Genomic DNA, 16,107 nt, shown 5'->3' with positions numbered 1-16,107 from the left:
TTGGACGTTACTGTTGTGCCTAGGGACGCCCTTAACCCTAAATCCGCCACTGTCCTAGGCTACAACTTTACTGTCTTCTTGTAATGCTGTTTTAGGGCTGGATACATCTTAAGATGTGTCAACTGAAAATAAGGATATAAATGTATTTTTACATGTGTATTTAGTCAGAGCATCCAAAAAAACAAATTCCGGTGTTTTTGTAACTGGGAAAGTGATATTTTTGGTTTGTGTACTGAAGGGTATCCGGTCTATGGATCTACACTAAAAAGGTCTACTGTCAATAAGTCACCACTAATGGTCGACAGGGTCAAAGGTCAATGCATGGTGGTTGTTGTTGTTGGGTTTTTTTTGGTGTTTTTATTTTTACAACTTTAGCTGCATTTACTATCCATGTCACAAACTATTACCTTTTAGTAACCTTGAGGCAAGCGGAGCGAGCCACCAGGCCCGAAGCTGGTCAAGCAAATGCATTTCATAAAATTAACTACCCACATCCCAAACGATTACCTTTAGTAACCTTGTGGCGAGCGAAGCGAAGCATGGTGAACGAAGCAATCCTGCAAGGGAGTGCATTTCAAAAATTTGCGGTAAAAACCCATATTTTTGTGTCAATCGTTTTGACCCTGTCGACCTTTCCACCCTATTGACTTTTTGACCCTTTCGATTGTCGACCTTTTGATCCTGTCGGCCTTTTTGACCCTGTGGACTTTTTGACTGTGGACCTTTTACTGTTGACGTAATGACTATCTTTTTAATGTCTATTTTCTGTATCAGAACCGTACTGAAGAACCCTTATTTAAAAAAAATAATTGTTGTTTAAACTACTTGTGAGTGTGACCTGTTGCTGGAGGGGTCTAAGCCCCTTATGGAATTGCCCTAGCAGGGACCTCTATATGCTATAACTGCAGTATGATGTCATCAGGCTAATGGAGATAATAATGTTGTTAAATGCGTGATTTGTTTCATACTAATCAGAGAGTTCAAACTAAAAGTGACTAAAATCCTACAATGAAAACCACAGAATTCCTTTATGTTAACCTCACCGACTGTCATACTTTCCTGCCCTGCATTGTTTTAGTGTAGTTGACATAGCTGTCTGGCAGTCAGAGTGTTAATCTGGTCAGCTAGAACTGTGAGTCAGGTCACAGAATGTGTCTACAAGCCAGCATTGCGCCATGATCTCATATCCTCTGCAGACAAGCTTCTGGCGTGGCAGTGATGTCAGCCTTTATACACGCTGCTGCTACACCTATTGTATTGTTAGAGTCACCTTACATTAAACAAGGTTAACAAAGAGGAAAAAGAGGAGCAGGGCTGGTTTATGTGTATACAGTATAGTATATGTGGTTATGCATATTAGAATTAGGCAATAGACGAGATATGAATAATAGGATCATATTTTCTTGTTGCATAGTTAGTAAACCTGTAAATCAGGCAATGGGGGTCATTCCGAGTTGATCGCTAGCTGCTTTCATTCGCTCTGCAGCGATGAGGAAAAAAATCAGCACTTCTGCGTATGCGGTGCAATGTGCACGCGTGGCGTACTATTGCAACGAACGATGTAGTTTCACACAAGGTCTAGCGAAGCTTTTCAGTCGCACTGCTGGCCGCAGAGTGATTGACAGGAAGAGGGCGTTTCTGGGTGTCAACTGACCGTTTTCAGGGAGTGTACGGAAAAACGCAGGCGTGGCTGGGCGAACGCAGGGCGTGTTCGTGACGTCAAAACAGGAACTAAACAGTCTGAAGTGATCGCAAGCACTGAGTAGGTATTGAGCGACTGCACACAAAAAAGTTTGCCACCGCTCTGCGATCCTTTCGGTCGCACTTCTGCTAAGCTAAAATACACTTCCAGTGGGAGGCGGCATAGCGTTTGCACGGCTGCTAAAAACTGCTAGCGAGCGAACAACTTGGAATGACCACCAATATCTGATATTTTAATAGATAACTTCATTTTAATACACATTTATCCACAAAACGCCAGTTTTCTTTCAACACTTTTTTCCCTTACAATCTTTTAAGTGTATTTTAATCTTGAGACCAGCATTGTCCTTATTAGATGCCTCAAATTTGTGTGTTCAAATCTTTTTAATACATGTGTACCTGTCTGCATATACAGGTTGAGTATCCCATATCCAAAATGCTGGGGACCAGAAGTATTTTGGATATCGGATATTTCCAGATACTGGAATAATTGCATACCATAATGAGAGATAATTGCGATGAGACCCAAGTCTAAGCACCAGAATGCATTTATGTTTCATACACACCTTATACACTTAGGGGGATATTCAATTCCCTCCGATGAAGCTTCGGGTGATATTTCACAATGCTTCATCAATGTTTTTTTTCACACGAAAACACACAGGTTCAGCGAAACCTGTATGTTTTCGGTAAACGGTGCTGTTATCGGGTATTTTGCTTCGCCTGCTGGTGAAACAAATCCCTGTGAAGCCGCGGCACGCGCCGGCTTATCGGGGATAATTAGATACTTTTACACCGGCAGTCACTGCAGGTAATTGAATATCCCCCACAGCCAGAAGGTAATTTTAGCCAATATTTTTAATAACTTTGTGCATTAAAGAAAGTGTGTGTACATTCACACAATTCATTTATGTTTCATATACACCTTATACACACAGCCTTGGTCATTTAATACAATAGTTTTAATAACTTTGTGCCTTAAACAAAATTTGTATATATTGAGCCATCCGAAAACAAAGGTTTCACTATCTCCGTCTCACTCAAAAAATTCTGCATTTCAGAATATTCCGTATTTCGGAATATTTGGATATGGGATACTCAACCTGTATTAGTCCATGGGGTAACTGTACTAAGCATTGGATCAAGTACCAGCCAATCCGCTCCTAACTGCCATGCTGCCAGGCTGTGTTTGAAAAATGAGTGACTGATAGATTGGTACCTTATCTCTCTCTACTTTTATCATTCTCCAAAGCTTAGTACATCTCCCCCCATATGAGGTATGAGTGTGCATGATTTTTAACTAAACATAGAATGAACAAAGTACTCATCACCTTTCAAAGGACAATGAAAACTTCTGTACACATTGGTGATGCACAGATCAGTGAACTTCCCATATTAACCTGTGCATTGGCAGAAAATGAGACAAAATTGCATCATTTACCTTCAGAAAAACACAAACTGTACCTGTGTGTTTCATGTGTCATTCCCCACATCAGTCAAATAACTTTCTTTCATATGATGTATATAATCTGATCAGAAACAGCTCTGTGTAGCTGAGTCTCCCCATATCACAGACACATGAGCAATGCTATCTGTGGTATCCGGTTGATGGATATACAGTGTCTAGTTAGACAGTCAGAAGATAGACACCATATGTTAGACAGACATTAGGTCGACAGGGTCAAAAGGTCAACAGGGTCAAAAGCAAAGGGAGAAAGGTACATCTGCACACTTGAATGATCTAAATTAGCAATTTAATTAATAAGTGGATCAATGAAACCCCAATATACATGTGTCTGAATTAGACTTTAAGCCTCTCTGGGGGTGCGACCCTGTTACAACCAAGATATCAGAACAAATGTAGAGAACTAGAAAGACGGTTGTTAAGTTGGGTGCACAGTATCAATTAATTGGATTGATTGTCAAAATAAAACGTAACTTTTATTACTTATGTTAATATTCAGAGGGTCCTTATCGTGGGACACATACAGCAAAATATAGAGGTTAAAAACATGACATATACAAACACATAAGTGATATAGAAAAAAGAAAGATGTGAGACAGATTCTTAAAAAGTGGGATCACCACAATAACTCCTGCAACAAGTATAATTGTTTATGTGTGAGACAATAGCCACTCAGGATACAAACTGGATGGTGTTTGTAGGTTCTAGATATATTTGGTATCGTGTAGGGCGATTAAGTATAGCCACGGATAGTGGGGTATTTCCAATGGGACACTGCCTCTGGTGCGTGGATACGATAGAATGTGTAGTACAATTAGAGCCTCTTCCCCACCTAGTAATAATATGCAAATAGGTTACTCTTGAATAGAAAACATTGACTGCAATGGTACTGATAGTTGAGTCATAAAGAATGTTATGCCACTAGTGCCCTATATTACAGTATGTTATGTATCTCCTTACGAATAACTAGTGGATGAATCAATAATACTATAAGTATAGATGCTTGTCAAGAATTGACACTAGCAGGTTCTAGGATATTCACACTGTATTCATATGTGGGACGCTCACACAGATAATGCACGCTAATATGTCTTAGGAATAAGATATATAGATCGATTAATGAATATCTGTGTGGATATTGAACATCCCCCTTATAGTAACTCCAGGGTAATAAAAATTATACCCCTTATATTAATGGAGTCAAAGAGATATACTGAGACACTGCAAAAATGATTGTATATAAATATAGGCACAGAGTGAATATGTTTCAGTCTACACTTGTTTAGAGGTGAAGGAAAAAATGTTACAGAGTGTCCTAGGACTGTTATGGCAAAAGAGCAACAATTATTGCAATATCTATAATCTCCCCTCCCTCACTCCCTTGTCTCGAATTTTTATCCACCAATCCACGATGCACTTAGCACATATGATATGTTAGTTGCAACATCATCATGAGTGCCACATTTAGGAACTGTTGACACTATACAATATGTATCAGGTGTAATCAACAGGATGTATGTTCCTTCACTCTATTATAGATAACAGATTGCTAATCCTTATAATATTATCTATTTTTATTTTTATTTTTATGCCCATTAATCTTATACATTTTTTTCAAGACTCACATATACTTCACTATTATATTTTTAGTCTCATTACATTATATTTCATTTTTATTTCCATATAATTCGGCTCAAAGATGTGACCCAGAGGTAACTAATGTCATACTTTAGGGAAACATGCACCTTGCTGGTTCTTAATATTTATTTACTGATCGACACTCTGCCGCTCCATGCTTTTACAATTGTAACCATCCTGCAATCAACCGGACACACGCTCCCTTACCCTATCACTTATATCAGATTGTAGGTACGGATACAATTCATATTTATCCCCACACCCATCAATCTTATCATTTTATTCCAAGACTAACATATACTCCATCATTATATTTCCATTGCATTTTATTCTACTTTATCTGAATATAATTGGGCTCAAATATGTGACCCAGAGGTAATTAATGCCTTATTTTAGGGAAACATGCACCTAGCTGGTTTTGAATAAATATTTATTTACTGATTGACACTCCGCCGCTCCACGTTTTCCCAATTGTAACCATCATATAATGTAAGAACCTTCAGGCAAGAAGATCATGTGACCGGAGCTCAGATCCGACTGTTTATCGGATATTTTCAATACAATGGTTATCATGCCCAATCTAACCTTATTATGCATTAGTATAGCACTGCCAGCGACTGATGCATGATATTCATACAGTTTCTCTAGACGTTCTGTATTAATGCTAAAAGGCACCGAGCTCCGATCACGTGATCGGAGCCGCAACTTACACACGTCAGATTTGGACAGTGTTAAGTCCCCGCAATCATGCTGGGTCCGCTGGGCGACTTCTAGGATAGATCCAGAGAAACGTGACCTTATCCTTGACTGTGATTGGTCAGACTTACTTGTTAAATTATGGCTGTGGGAAACAATCGGGTTCAGCCTCGTTAAAGCTGCCCGTACAGCGAAACATGCATGTCGGCTTGTTAGTGGGCCACCACACTCTTTGTAATTTTTAGCAATGTCGTATCTTGTGCAATAGTTAGTGATGCTCTTACCCGCACCAGCACTGATCCTTATAGAGCTATAGCAATTAGCAAGTAAAATTCGCTCAGCAGGCTGTGTGTGTGAGGTTAGGAAATTAGACAAACTACCACTCAGGATAGTAGCACAGGGGATACCCTAGGCTTTTATCCTAGGCCATTGCTGTAACAGAGAGAGTAATCACCTGCCTCTCCGAACAACATACATCTGTGGATTATCCGATTATTGTTCATTATGCTGAAATTACTCTGTGCTTAATCACCATTGCACTGCTCATAATAAAATAGTAGGAAGCAGGAACAGCATTCCAAGCACTGGTTTATAATTGCATTATAGCCTATGAGTGAGCAGTAGTGGCATTTATTATTATAATAATCCCTACAGAGAGGACCTATATCCTACAACAGGGACAACTGACCTCCAAGGGTGTTAGGAATACTGCTCAACCATATATTATTTAGGATATATATCTTTTTCTCCATCAACATTCTGGATTCCCACAGTGGACTTTATTATATTGAGCACACAGTTATATATCCAATAAATATAAACGATTTACCTTTTAAAGGTGCACATGCGTATGATCCACAATGATAAGAGTGTATTATATACAGAGTGTGTGATTCGTTATTACCACACACATCAGTGAAGTAACACCTTTGCAAATACTCTTTCCATTACATGAATTGATATTGCAATAATTGTTGCTCTTTTGCCATATCAGTCCTAGGACACTCTAACATTTTTTCCTTCACCTCTAAACAAGTGTGGACTGAAACATATTCACTCTGTGCCTATATTTATATACAATCATTTTTGCAGTGTCTCAGTATATCTCTTTGACTCCATTAATATAAGGGGTATAATTTTTATTACCCTGGAGTTACTATAAGGGGGGATGTTCAATATCCACACAGATATTCATTAATCGATCTATATATCTTATTCCTAAGACATATTAGCGTGCATTATCTGTGTGAGCGTCCCACATATGAATACAGTGTGAATATCCTAGAACCTGCTAGTGTCAATTCTTGACAAGCATCTATACTTATAGTATTATTGATTCATCCACTAGTTATTCGTAAGGAGATACATAACATACTGTAATATAGGGCACTAGTGGCATAACATTCTTTATGACTCAACTATCAGTACCATTGCAGTCAATGTTTTCCATTCAAGAGTAACCTATTTGCATATTATTACTAGGTGGGGAAGAGGCTCTAATTGTACTACACATTCTATCGTATCCACACACCAGAGGCAGTGTCCCATTGGAAATACCCCACTATCCGTGGCTATACTTAATCGCCCTACACGATACCAAATATATCTAGAACCTACAAACACCATCCAGTTTGTATCCTGAGTGGCTATTGTCTCACACATAAACAATTATACTTGTTGCAGGAGTTATTGTGGTGATCCCACTTTTTAAGAATCTGTCTCACATCTTTCTTTTTTCTATATCACTTATGTGTTTGTATATGTCATGTTTTTAACCTCTATATTTTGCTGTATGTGTCCCACGATAAGGACCCTCTGAATATTAACATAAGTAATAAAAGTTACGTTTTATTTTGACAATCAATACAATTAATTGATACTGTGCACCCAACTTAACAACCGTCTTTCTAGTTCTCTACATTAGTTAAGGTCAAAAGGTCGACATGAAAATGGTCGACATAAAAAATAGACAATTTTTTTTTATTTAGCATGTTTTTGGACTATTTCATACCTTCTCTATCCATGTCTGCATAGAGTTGGTTATAAACCTTGTGGCGAACCCAAAGCGTGGCGAGCGAAGTGAGCCCCGCGAGGGTATGCCTTTCTACAATTGGGGGTCCCAGATGACAAAACTATCCACACAAACCACAAAAATGCAAAAAACATGGTGTCTACCTTTTTCATGTCGACCTTTTGACCCTGTCGACCTAATGTCTGTCTAACATATGGTGTCTATCTATTGACCGTCTAACTAGACACTATCTTTTATAGCACACCCGCTATCTGTACACGGGATGCTAGATATCGGGAGCCCAGCGATCAGGAAACCGACGCCAGAATCCGACAGCCAGTGAAATACTAGAGCCCGGAATCCCGATCGTCGCAGGTTATTCCAACGTGATTGGTGGCCTAGTGGGAAATAAGGCACTGCCCGGCTGAAGCCTGGAGTGGAGATGCAGATGACAGCTTTGGGGACAGGGACAGATGATTCACGTCATTTAGGAGTCTATTCAAAAAGCAGTGAAAAGAATGGAGAAGTGAGCCTGTGGAGAAGTTGTCCATGGCAACCAATCAGCAGCTCCATACAGTTGTATAGTATGCAAACTATAAATGTTACTTTGCGGATTGGTTTCCATGGGCAACTTCTCCACTGGCTCACTTCTTCACCCTTTTCACTACTTCCTCTATAGACCCCTTAGCCTTGCCCTCTCCATGCTGGGGTGAATTTCCTTGTGTGATCTCTCCATTCTGCCCACTTCACTAGGAAGCGGACAATATGTGGGAGATCTGCCTACTCTTGTGGGGGACGCCGGAGATGCACAAAAAATCGTGAGTCGTCCAAAACTTCCAGGAGGGCAGGCAAGTATGTTTCACTGGGCATTTTTCATGCCACAGTGGGTGGTGGTGTTGTGCACTTTCTCCTGGGCATCATCATAAGGAGAAATATGGGATATGGAACTCCTAACAGCGCCCAAACAACATAAGTATGTTTTGACATGCTTATGCTACTGTCTTTGAGGGAGATGCTTCAAACCTTCCAAAGAATCACCTTGAAAATGCTGCACATGCACAGCAAAATGCATTGATGGAGAAGCTGAGTGCTGGACGTTGACTGAGAAACACGCCCTTAGTGTGGGTCCGCAATCTGGAATTGTTGCACCAAAGGAATTGGATTGTGGCCCAGGATCTGAGCTTTAAATAGGACTATAGCATCTGTCCATTAACGAGCCATTGAAAGGTTTCCGCCACTCACCACAGAGTTGGTACCTTCACCTTTTAGGTAGACTAATCATTCCCAGGGCTGTGGCTTGTTTTCACCTAGAATTCTCCGTATAGTAAGCCCCAAGCTATTTAAATAAGCTGTGCTATTAGTGTCTTTCTTATATACTGTTGCAACAGAATATAAAATGTCTCTTTTTAAATATTTTTTTTAAATGTATCTTTATTTATGATATGTGTATCAAATATGATTACTTATAATTTATCACATCCAATTTAAGCGCTGTTTCACTATTCTATTCATTCACTTCTAAAGTTGGAGAAGCCCATAGCAACCAGTGACATTTGTACTGGAAAAATGATTGAGATTTACTAAAGCTTCTAAAACAGACAAGTGGCGGTGTTGCCCATAGCAACCAATCATTTTCTAAAATGCAATAGACAAATGATAGAATATGATTGGCTGATATTAGGAAGGCCAATCCTGGAATCGTCGGGATCCCGGGATTTAGGGCCAAAAACGGCCAGGATTCAATCCCGGGATTGGAAGGTCCAATCTCGGGGATTGAGGGATCAGCGTTGAGCGTCCAAAGGACGCTCAGACGCTGCCCAGCTTCCTCCTTCCGTCTCCCCCGTTGCAGCGTGAGGTCACTTGCGCCATCAGCTGCTGCTGTGGGAGAGAATGTGGAGTTGCCCGCCCGCGGTATAGGTAAGTTATGTCTGTGGGGTGGGTGGGGCTGGGCGGGCACATAGTTAAAAGCCAATCCCGGGAGTGGCCATTTTTCAATCCCAATACTCTGGATTGGCTTCCCTAGCTAATATGGGAAACACCACCACTGTCCTCTTTAGAAGTTTTAATCCTTCTCTGTATGTTGGCATCTTGCCAGCTCTGCACTTCTCAGGTGTGGAATGTAACGTGAATGAATTGAATTTCAGACTCCCAGTATGTTAGTAATTAAATGCAGAGTTTTATAGCACTTGTTTTGAAGTGATTTATACTTTACATAAGTCATTTGGAAAAGAGGTGATGAAGCAGGGTCAGCATATTGAAAACAAAGGACAGCTGCCAAAATAAAAAAGCCTCAACAACCTACTGTCATATTACAAGCACAGCCTGCAAAATGGCAGTAAGGAGCTGACTGGTTGGGACTTTGGGGTCTATTTACCAAGCCTTGGATGGAGATAAAATGGACGGAGATAAAGTACCAGCCAATCAACTCCTAACTGTCATTTTTTTTTCAAACCCATCCTGTAACATGGCAGTTAGGAGCTGATTGGCTGGTACTTTGTCTCCATCTACTTTATCTCCGTCCAAGTCTTAGTAAATAAACCACTTTATGTCTCTACATTTTATTCTCTCAAAGGGCGGGATGTACTAAAGCAAAAATGCGGTAAAACCCCCGAAAATGGTGGTTTTACCGCATTTTAAAATTTACTAAGACCCGTTTTCGCCGTCCAGGGTATCGCCATCTTTGGATGGCGATACCCTATAGAAGCCTATGGGCTTCTTATCGCCGACCACCGCGGCCCCGCCGCAGATGCCAACCCCCCTCCCCCCCCAGCTGCCCTGGACCTGGAAGGTAATCTGCTGCTTCCCGGCGTCTATCCATTGTAAAGATCCCGGGGAGATGACGGAGACCCCCCGCAGACCACCTAACAGGTATCGCGGGGGGGCCTCCGTCACCGCATTGCGATATTGATCGCATATGTTAGTACATATGCGATCAACATCGCTGCGGTAAGCGGCGAGGGGCAGCGATGTATCTTAATACATCCCGCCCAAAGCTTGATAAATACCCCACCACCCAAATTGTCATACACTACTGTATTTAGCTGGGCTACCCAGTGCCAAACTTGTATTTACTAATGCATTTTGTTTTCCTCGTAAGGTTTTATTGATGCCTACTGTGTATAAGTAAGTAAAAGTTTGGTTACAAACAAAACATACTCTAATTTCCATTTAAACAAACAAAAGTTAACAAAGGCAAATCATAATACAAACCAGACAAAATTGACATAGCACCACATAGTCTATAGCTACTTGTCTTTAAAAATATTTTTTCAGAGGAGATATCCCATAGAATAATTACCATCGTTTTCATTGCATAGCTTGTAGCTTGGCGAGACATGGTTAATTTAGTTAGAAATGAGACTTGCACTGAGAGACAGTATTTTTGTGGTTTAATTAAACCAACAGTCTAAAGAGGGGCCTGTCTGTTTTATATGTTAAACATAGAAACATAGAATTTGACGGCAGATAAGAACCACTTGGCCCATCTAGTCTGCCCCTTTTTTATCCTTTAGGTAATCTCAACCCTTTTTGAACCTTTAAAAAGGTACAAAAATGTTAATGATAATGATGCCTTGCAACTGTGAGTAGACAGACTTCGAGAGAAATTCTGGTACATGGAAATGAACCTGACAATATATAACCAAAATTTCAGTAAAGAAGAACAAGGACATACAATATAACTGTGCGTAGTTTGACCAAGGCAGTACATCTGTTAAACCATAATGTAGGTGTCCTAAGGTGAGTTCAGGAGGTGTGGTATGTTAGATAGACTAGATTTAGGTCGACAGTGTCTAGGTCGACCACTACTGGTCGACAGTAAGTTGGTTGACATGGTTTCTAGGTCGACAGGGACTCTAGGTCGACATGTACTAGGTCAACATGAAAAAAGGTCGACGTGAGTTTAAAAAAAATGTTGGTGTCATTTTCTTCATAGAGAAAAAAATGTGCCGCACACAGAACCCTGCACGGAGAGAGGTGGTACCGGTTGCACACCCCTAATTACAGCCCTGCACATACAATACCAGATTTTTGTTTTAGCCATCCAACTAGTTGTATGGTTAGACACATAATCTTAAAGTGTAATATGGACCGTTTAAGCTTGCACTTCATTCCAAACCAATATTTGCTTATTGTTGACAGATACTGAGAAAGGTGCCTCTGATTGTACAAAACTCCCAGTATGAAGGCGAGAATGGCTTGTACTAAGCTTCATGCTTGAGTTTCACGCAGTGGGAAAACATGGGAGTGGACACATTCCTTTTTTTTTTTTTTTTTTTATCTAATCTTAAACTATACGGCATGAGTGATATGTATAATATACTTGGGGCGGTATGTACTAAGCTTCACATCCACAATGCTGTACATTCTGCCACTTACCGCATCTATACTAATCACAGGTGTGCCTACAGATGTAATAAGCATCACAAAGGACAGATCTCCTGATAAGAGCCGCCCTTTGTGCGATGTTGGGACTGCCAGGTCAGGAGTCGTTCTGTGCATGCAGCGACCATGAGCGGTCTCAGGTGAAAATGCGAAGAGAAGCCAATAGGCTTCTATAGGGTACAGCCAGCAAAGCTGGCATTAATCACTGCATCCAAGCCCTGAATGCATCGCATTCCAGAGCTTGGTACATATGGGAAATGGTCTGAAAACTGACATGTGAAAATCAGTAGCTGCTGGCAACAAGGTATAGGCAGCATCCAGATGATGACGGCCATCTTGCTTGTCAGATTGAGAGTCTGTTGGGTGAGAGGCCTGTTTTTTATATGCAACAGCAGGAAGAGAGAAGTGTATGGCACATACTGTAGGTCACAAGGTGTCTGAGGAGTATTGGCAGTTTGGCTTCAGTAAAAATCCCTGAGCACCTCCCCACACTTTGTGGGTGAATATTATGTTTTGGACTTGTACAAAACAATCTTTTGAACATATGCTGTGTTTGTTAGTAAAAGATTATGGTGACATCCTACATTTCTTGGTTTACCTTCCAGCCTCTCCCCTTAATTCTAGAAGAAAACCACATATATATATATTTTTTTTGACAAACAAATTTATTTTAAAAGAAGACCGGATGGTGTAAGAATGCTATATGGGCAGCATAAGACATTTTAAGCACACTGCAGCAAGCCACTTGTGTCACTTACTAACTACTAATAAGAACTCTATCACACGTCGTCACTGTCTGCTGCTTATCTTACCGCTTTACTAAACCACAGTGGCTGGTGATTGTAATGAGAAGCGCTGAGGACAGAGACCAGCAATGTTAACACTTGGGATAAAGTCCCAACATAATGTTGCTATGCGGCTCATAAAGTTCTGGCTACGCCCCTGAATGGAAGGTTGGTTACAGATTGTCTAGCAGTAAAATATAAAGTTTTGTTAAATCTAGTGAGCGGCAAGCTACAGTAGAGACTGCCTTATTAGACCTTTGGTTTATTGTGGATGGTCAGTCTTTCAACCTAAAAGCATTGGCATGACTCCAATATGTACGGTATTGCACAGCCACAGGGAAGTTTCTGTGTAATTCCATACAACTAACAAGGAAATGCTGCAAGAGTGTCTATAGGAAAAAGACGCCTCCTGCATGCATCTGCCATCTGAAATTAGGTCGCGATGACCCTCTGCCATCTACGTAAGGCAAAGTTTACTCAGACTTGCCATAGGAACTCCCTAGTTGGATTAAGGAAGTCTTTGTCTAATGAAGCAGTCCCTAGGCTTAGCACGCCTACAAAACAGTGTTGCCCCAAAAAAATCAGTCCCAAGCATCAAACCCTCTACCCCCTTCCCTAAGATCCACAGCCTGTCAATCATGCTGTGGCTACGAGGGGGCAGTGGCTAACAGGGTACTATATACTACATGTGTACTTCTTCACACAGTACTTATTATTATTATTATTATTATTATTATTATTATCCATATATGGCGCCACGAGGGATCCGCAGCGCCCATTACACAGTACATAATCAAATGAGCAAACAAGAAAACCGCACTTACAGTTAAAGACAATTTAGGACAGGTATAGAAAACCCGGGGTTAGGTGCCATCAAAGGGAGTATGGAGTATAAGATAGTGTAAGTAAGAAAAGGAAAGGCACATGAGGAAAGAAGTCCCTGCTCTTGTGAGCTTACAATCTAAAAGTACACTGTAGATCCGTTACAGTTATCTATTGACAGCACCACCTTCTATTGACGGCACCTTCATCTCCTCTAGCCTGCATACCCTTTCTCATCCTTGAAGCTACTAAGACCCTCATCCACTCACTGGTCATCAACAGACTGTATTAGTGTAACCATTTCTTATCTGGCCTCCCTGCCTTCCACCTTTCTCCACTCCAATCTGTCCTCAGTGTAGCTGCCCAGCTCTTCTTCCTAATACATCATCTGCCTACCCTCTCCTACAAGTCCTACACTGGCTTCCCTTCCCCTTCAGAACCCAACTCAAACTTCTCACACTCACTTACAAAGCCCCATTACATATGTGACCGCTTCTACCTTCACACTCCCGCCTGCCCACTTCGATCTATAAATGAATCCTCTAATCGATCCTGATTCCTTTCTCCCACTTCCAAGATTTTACCCGTGCTGCTCCTTACCACCAGAACTCTCTTCCACTCCCTTTCAAATGCACCATCTCTCTATAAAACTTCAAATGGGTCCTCAAGACCCACATCTTTATCAAATCCTTACATCTCTCATCCTAACCCACTACCCCATTCTCCTTGCTTGCTGTCTCTGCCCTCTGTGTCACCCCCTGTCTCTGTCCATCCCCTTTAGACTATAAACAGTCATGAGCAGGCCCTCTTCCCTCGTGTGCTTTTCCTTTCCTGAGTGAACGCATCATCTCCTCCCCACTTCCTACAGTGGCATCAAAAACCCTGGGTTTTGTCGTTTTGCTGCTTATTTGGGTATTTTGACTACTGATGCAGCAATGTTTATATACCTTGTCCATGCCCTGCAATATTCTGGGGCAGACGTATTAAGCCTGGAGAAGGGATGAAGAAGTGATAAGTGCCGGGTGATAACGGACCAGCCAGTCAGCTCCTGTCATTTTTCAAATCTGTAATGATTGGCTGGTGCACTTATCACTGGTTTATCACTTCTTCATCCCTTCTCCAGGTTAATACATCTGCCCCAGATTCTCTAAGTTAATTTTTTTTTTTGTTTTGTTCATTCCCTTTTTAGAGCAATATACATAAGGGATAATAATAATAATATATTAACAGTTTCTTGCATATATTTGTCAATTTCTGTAAGTTGTATTTCTCTCTTTAACTTCCAGCTTATTGCAAATGCCATTATATTCCTCTGTGGTAATCTAATGGGTGCATTCCACAAGTACCACATGTTGGATGCGTCAAGGGACCTGTACAGCTATACTGTGAAGTGCATTCGGGTAAAGATGAAGCTGGAACTTCAAAAGAGGCAGCAGGTGAGAGAGACTGGTCATGTGGTTTAATGTCATCTAAAAATGAACATTATAAAAGCATTGTAAAATGTCTTCAGAAACACAAAATCAAAGTTTATGGTCCATGGAATGCCCCAATCTTAAAATGCTCACTTTTGGTGACGTGGGAGTCAGATCAGAGACCAGGAAGAACTCACTTTTTATATTTTGCTATTGGTAGATCAGATGTGACTCCAGTTTCCATTTACATACTGTAGTGCACTGGATGCACATTGCAAAAACCTTGGCGCATGCCTATTTTCTCTTCTCCTGTGGAAACTTCTGTAAACTACAGCTGTAATGTGTACTATTCTGCACACTGCATTTGTCCAAAGTCCGACCTGCCACTTCTTTACATGAAAGGTTTCTGTTTTTCTCATAAAATACTGCTCAATTGATCCCTGCAGCACTGGACAAAATGCAATTTTAATTCAAATGTGAGCCTAGAACATTACACGAAAGCTGTGAAAGTTCAGCTTAAATATGATAGAACATGACGTGGGACAGGTAAAGAGGAGACAAGAAAGGAAGTGAGACATGAGACCCAAGGAAGAGATTGCCGTGCCCATGATATGGTACAGATGAGATAGGGAGTGGGGCATGAAACAAAAGGAAGAGCAGGGTTTTGCCCCTGAGACCTTATAGTCTAGAAGACTGTTAAGCGTTTATCTTCATTTATAACTTACAAATAGGAGTGGGGAGACTCTGATTGTCATCATTAAGTTTTAGTTAAAACCATTGGCGTATCAATAATGGGTACACTTTATATAGTACGGTATAGTAGCATGTTTAATACTTAATACGTACCTTTCCAATGTCATGCATCAGCGCTGCAGTAGCAGCACAAATCACTGGGAAAATGGAACAGCAGCCATCTATCTGGACATTTGCGTGGCGGCCATCTTCTTTGATAGAAGTCACCGGGAGCAAAGTGTAGGCGCCTTGTCCCTGGTGACCTATACCGCAGAGAGCAACACGGAGCCTGCACATTGCCCCCTACTCTGTTAAACTGTTCCTGTTCTGAAGCTTCTATTTTTTATGTTTTTTTTATTTTGTTTTTTACATTATGTAAATGGTACCTAGGATTTCACTTTAAGTGCAACAGGGGCAAAATACCCCAAGTAAGAGCGTGCAATCAGATCTCTTTATGTGATC

At 40.8% G+C, this 16,107-nt stretch overlaps 1 protein-coding gene across 11 annotated transcripts in view; it reads left to right on the top strand.

The window, feature by feature from the left end:
* Window positions 1-16,107, top strand: part of ADCY7 (adenylate cyclase 7) — a 338,110-nt gene that overhangs the window by 125,809 nt on the left and 196,194 nt on the right. For all 11 annotated transcript variants that reach the window (XM_063945334.1, XM_063945333.1, XM_063945332.1 and 8 more), the window contains exon 5: window positions 14,788-14,937. In XM_063945334.1, the coding sequence (XP_063801404.1) occupies window positions 14,788-14,937 (150 nt within the window). The remainder of the gene's footprint in view (window positions 1-14,787; window positions 14,938-16,107) is intronic.

This window comes from Pseudophryne corroboree, chromosome 11 (assembly GCF_028390025.1).
Source record: "Pseudophryne corroboree isolate aPseCor3 chromosome 11, aPseCor3.hap2, whole genome shotgun sequence".
NCBI lineage: Eukaryota > Metazoa > Chordata > Amphibia > Anura > Myobatrachidae > Pseudophryne > Pseudophryne corroboree.
Note: the sequence above shows the minus strand (reverse complement) of the source record. Positions and strands in the feature narration are given on the sequence as shown.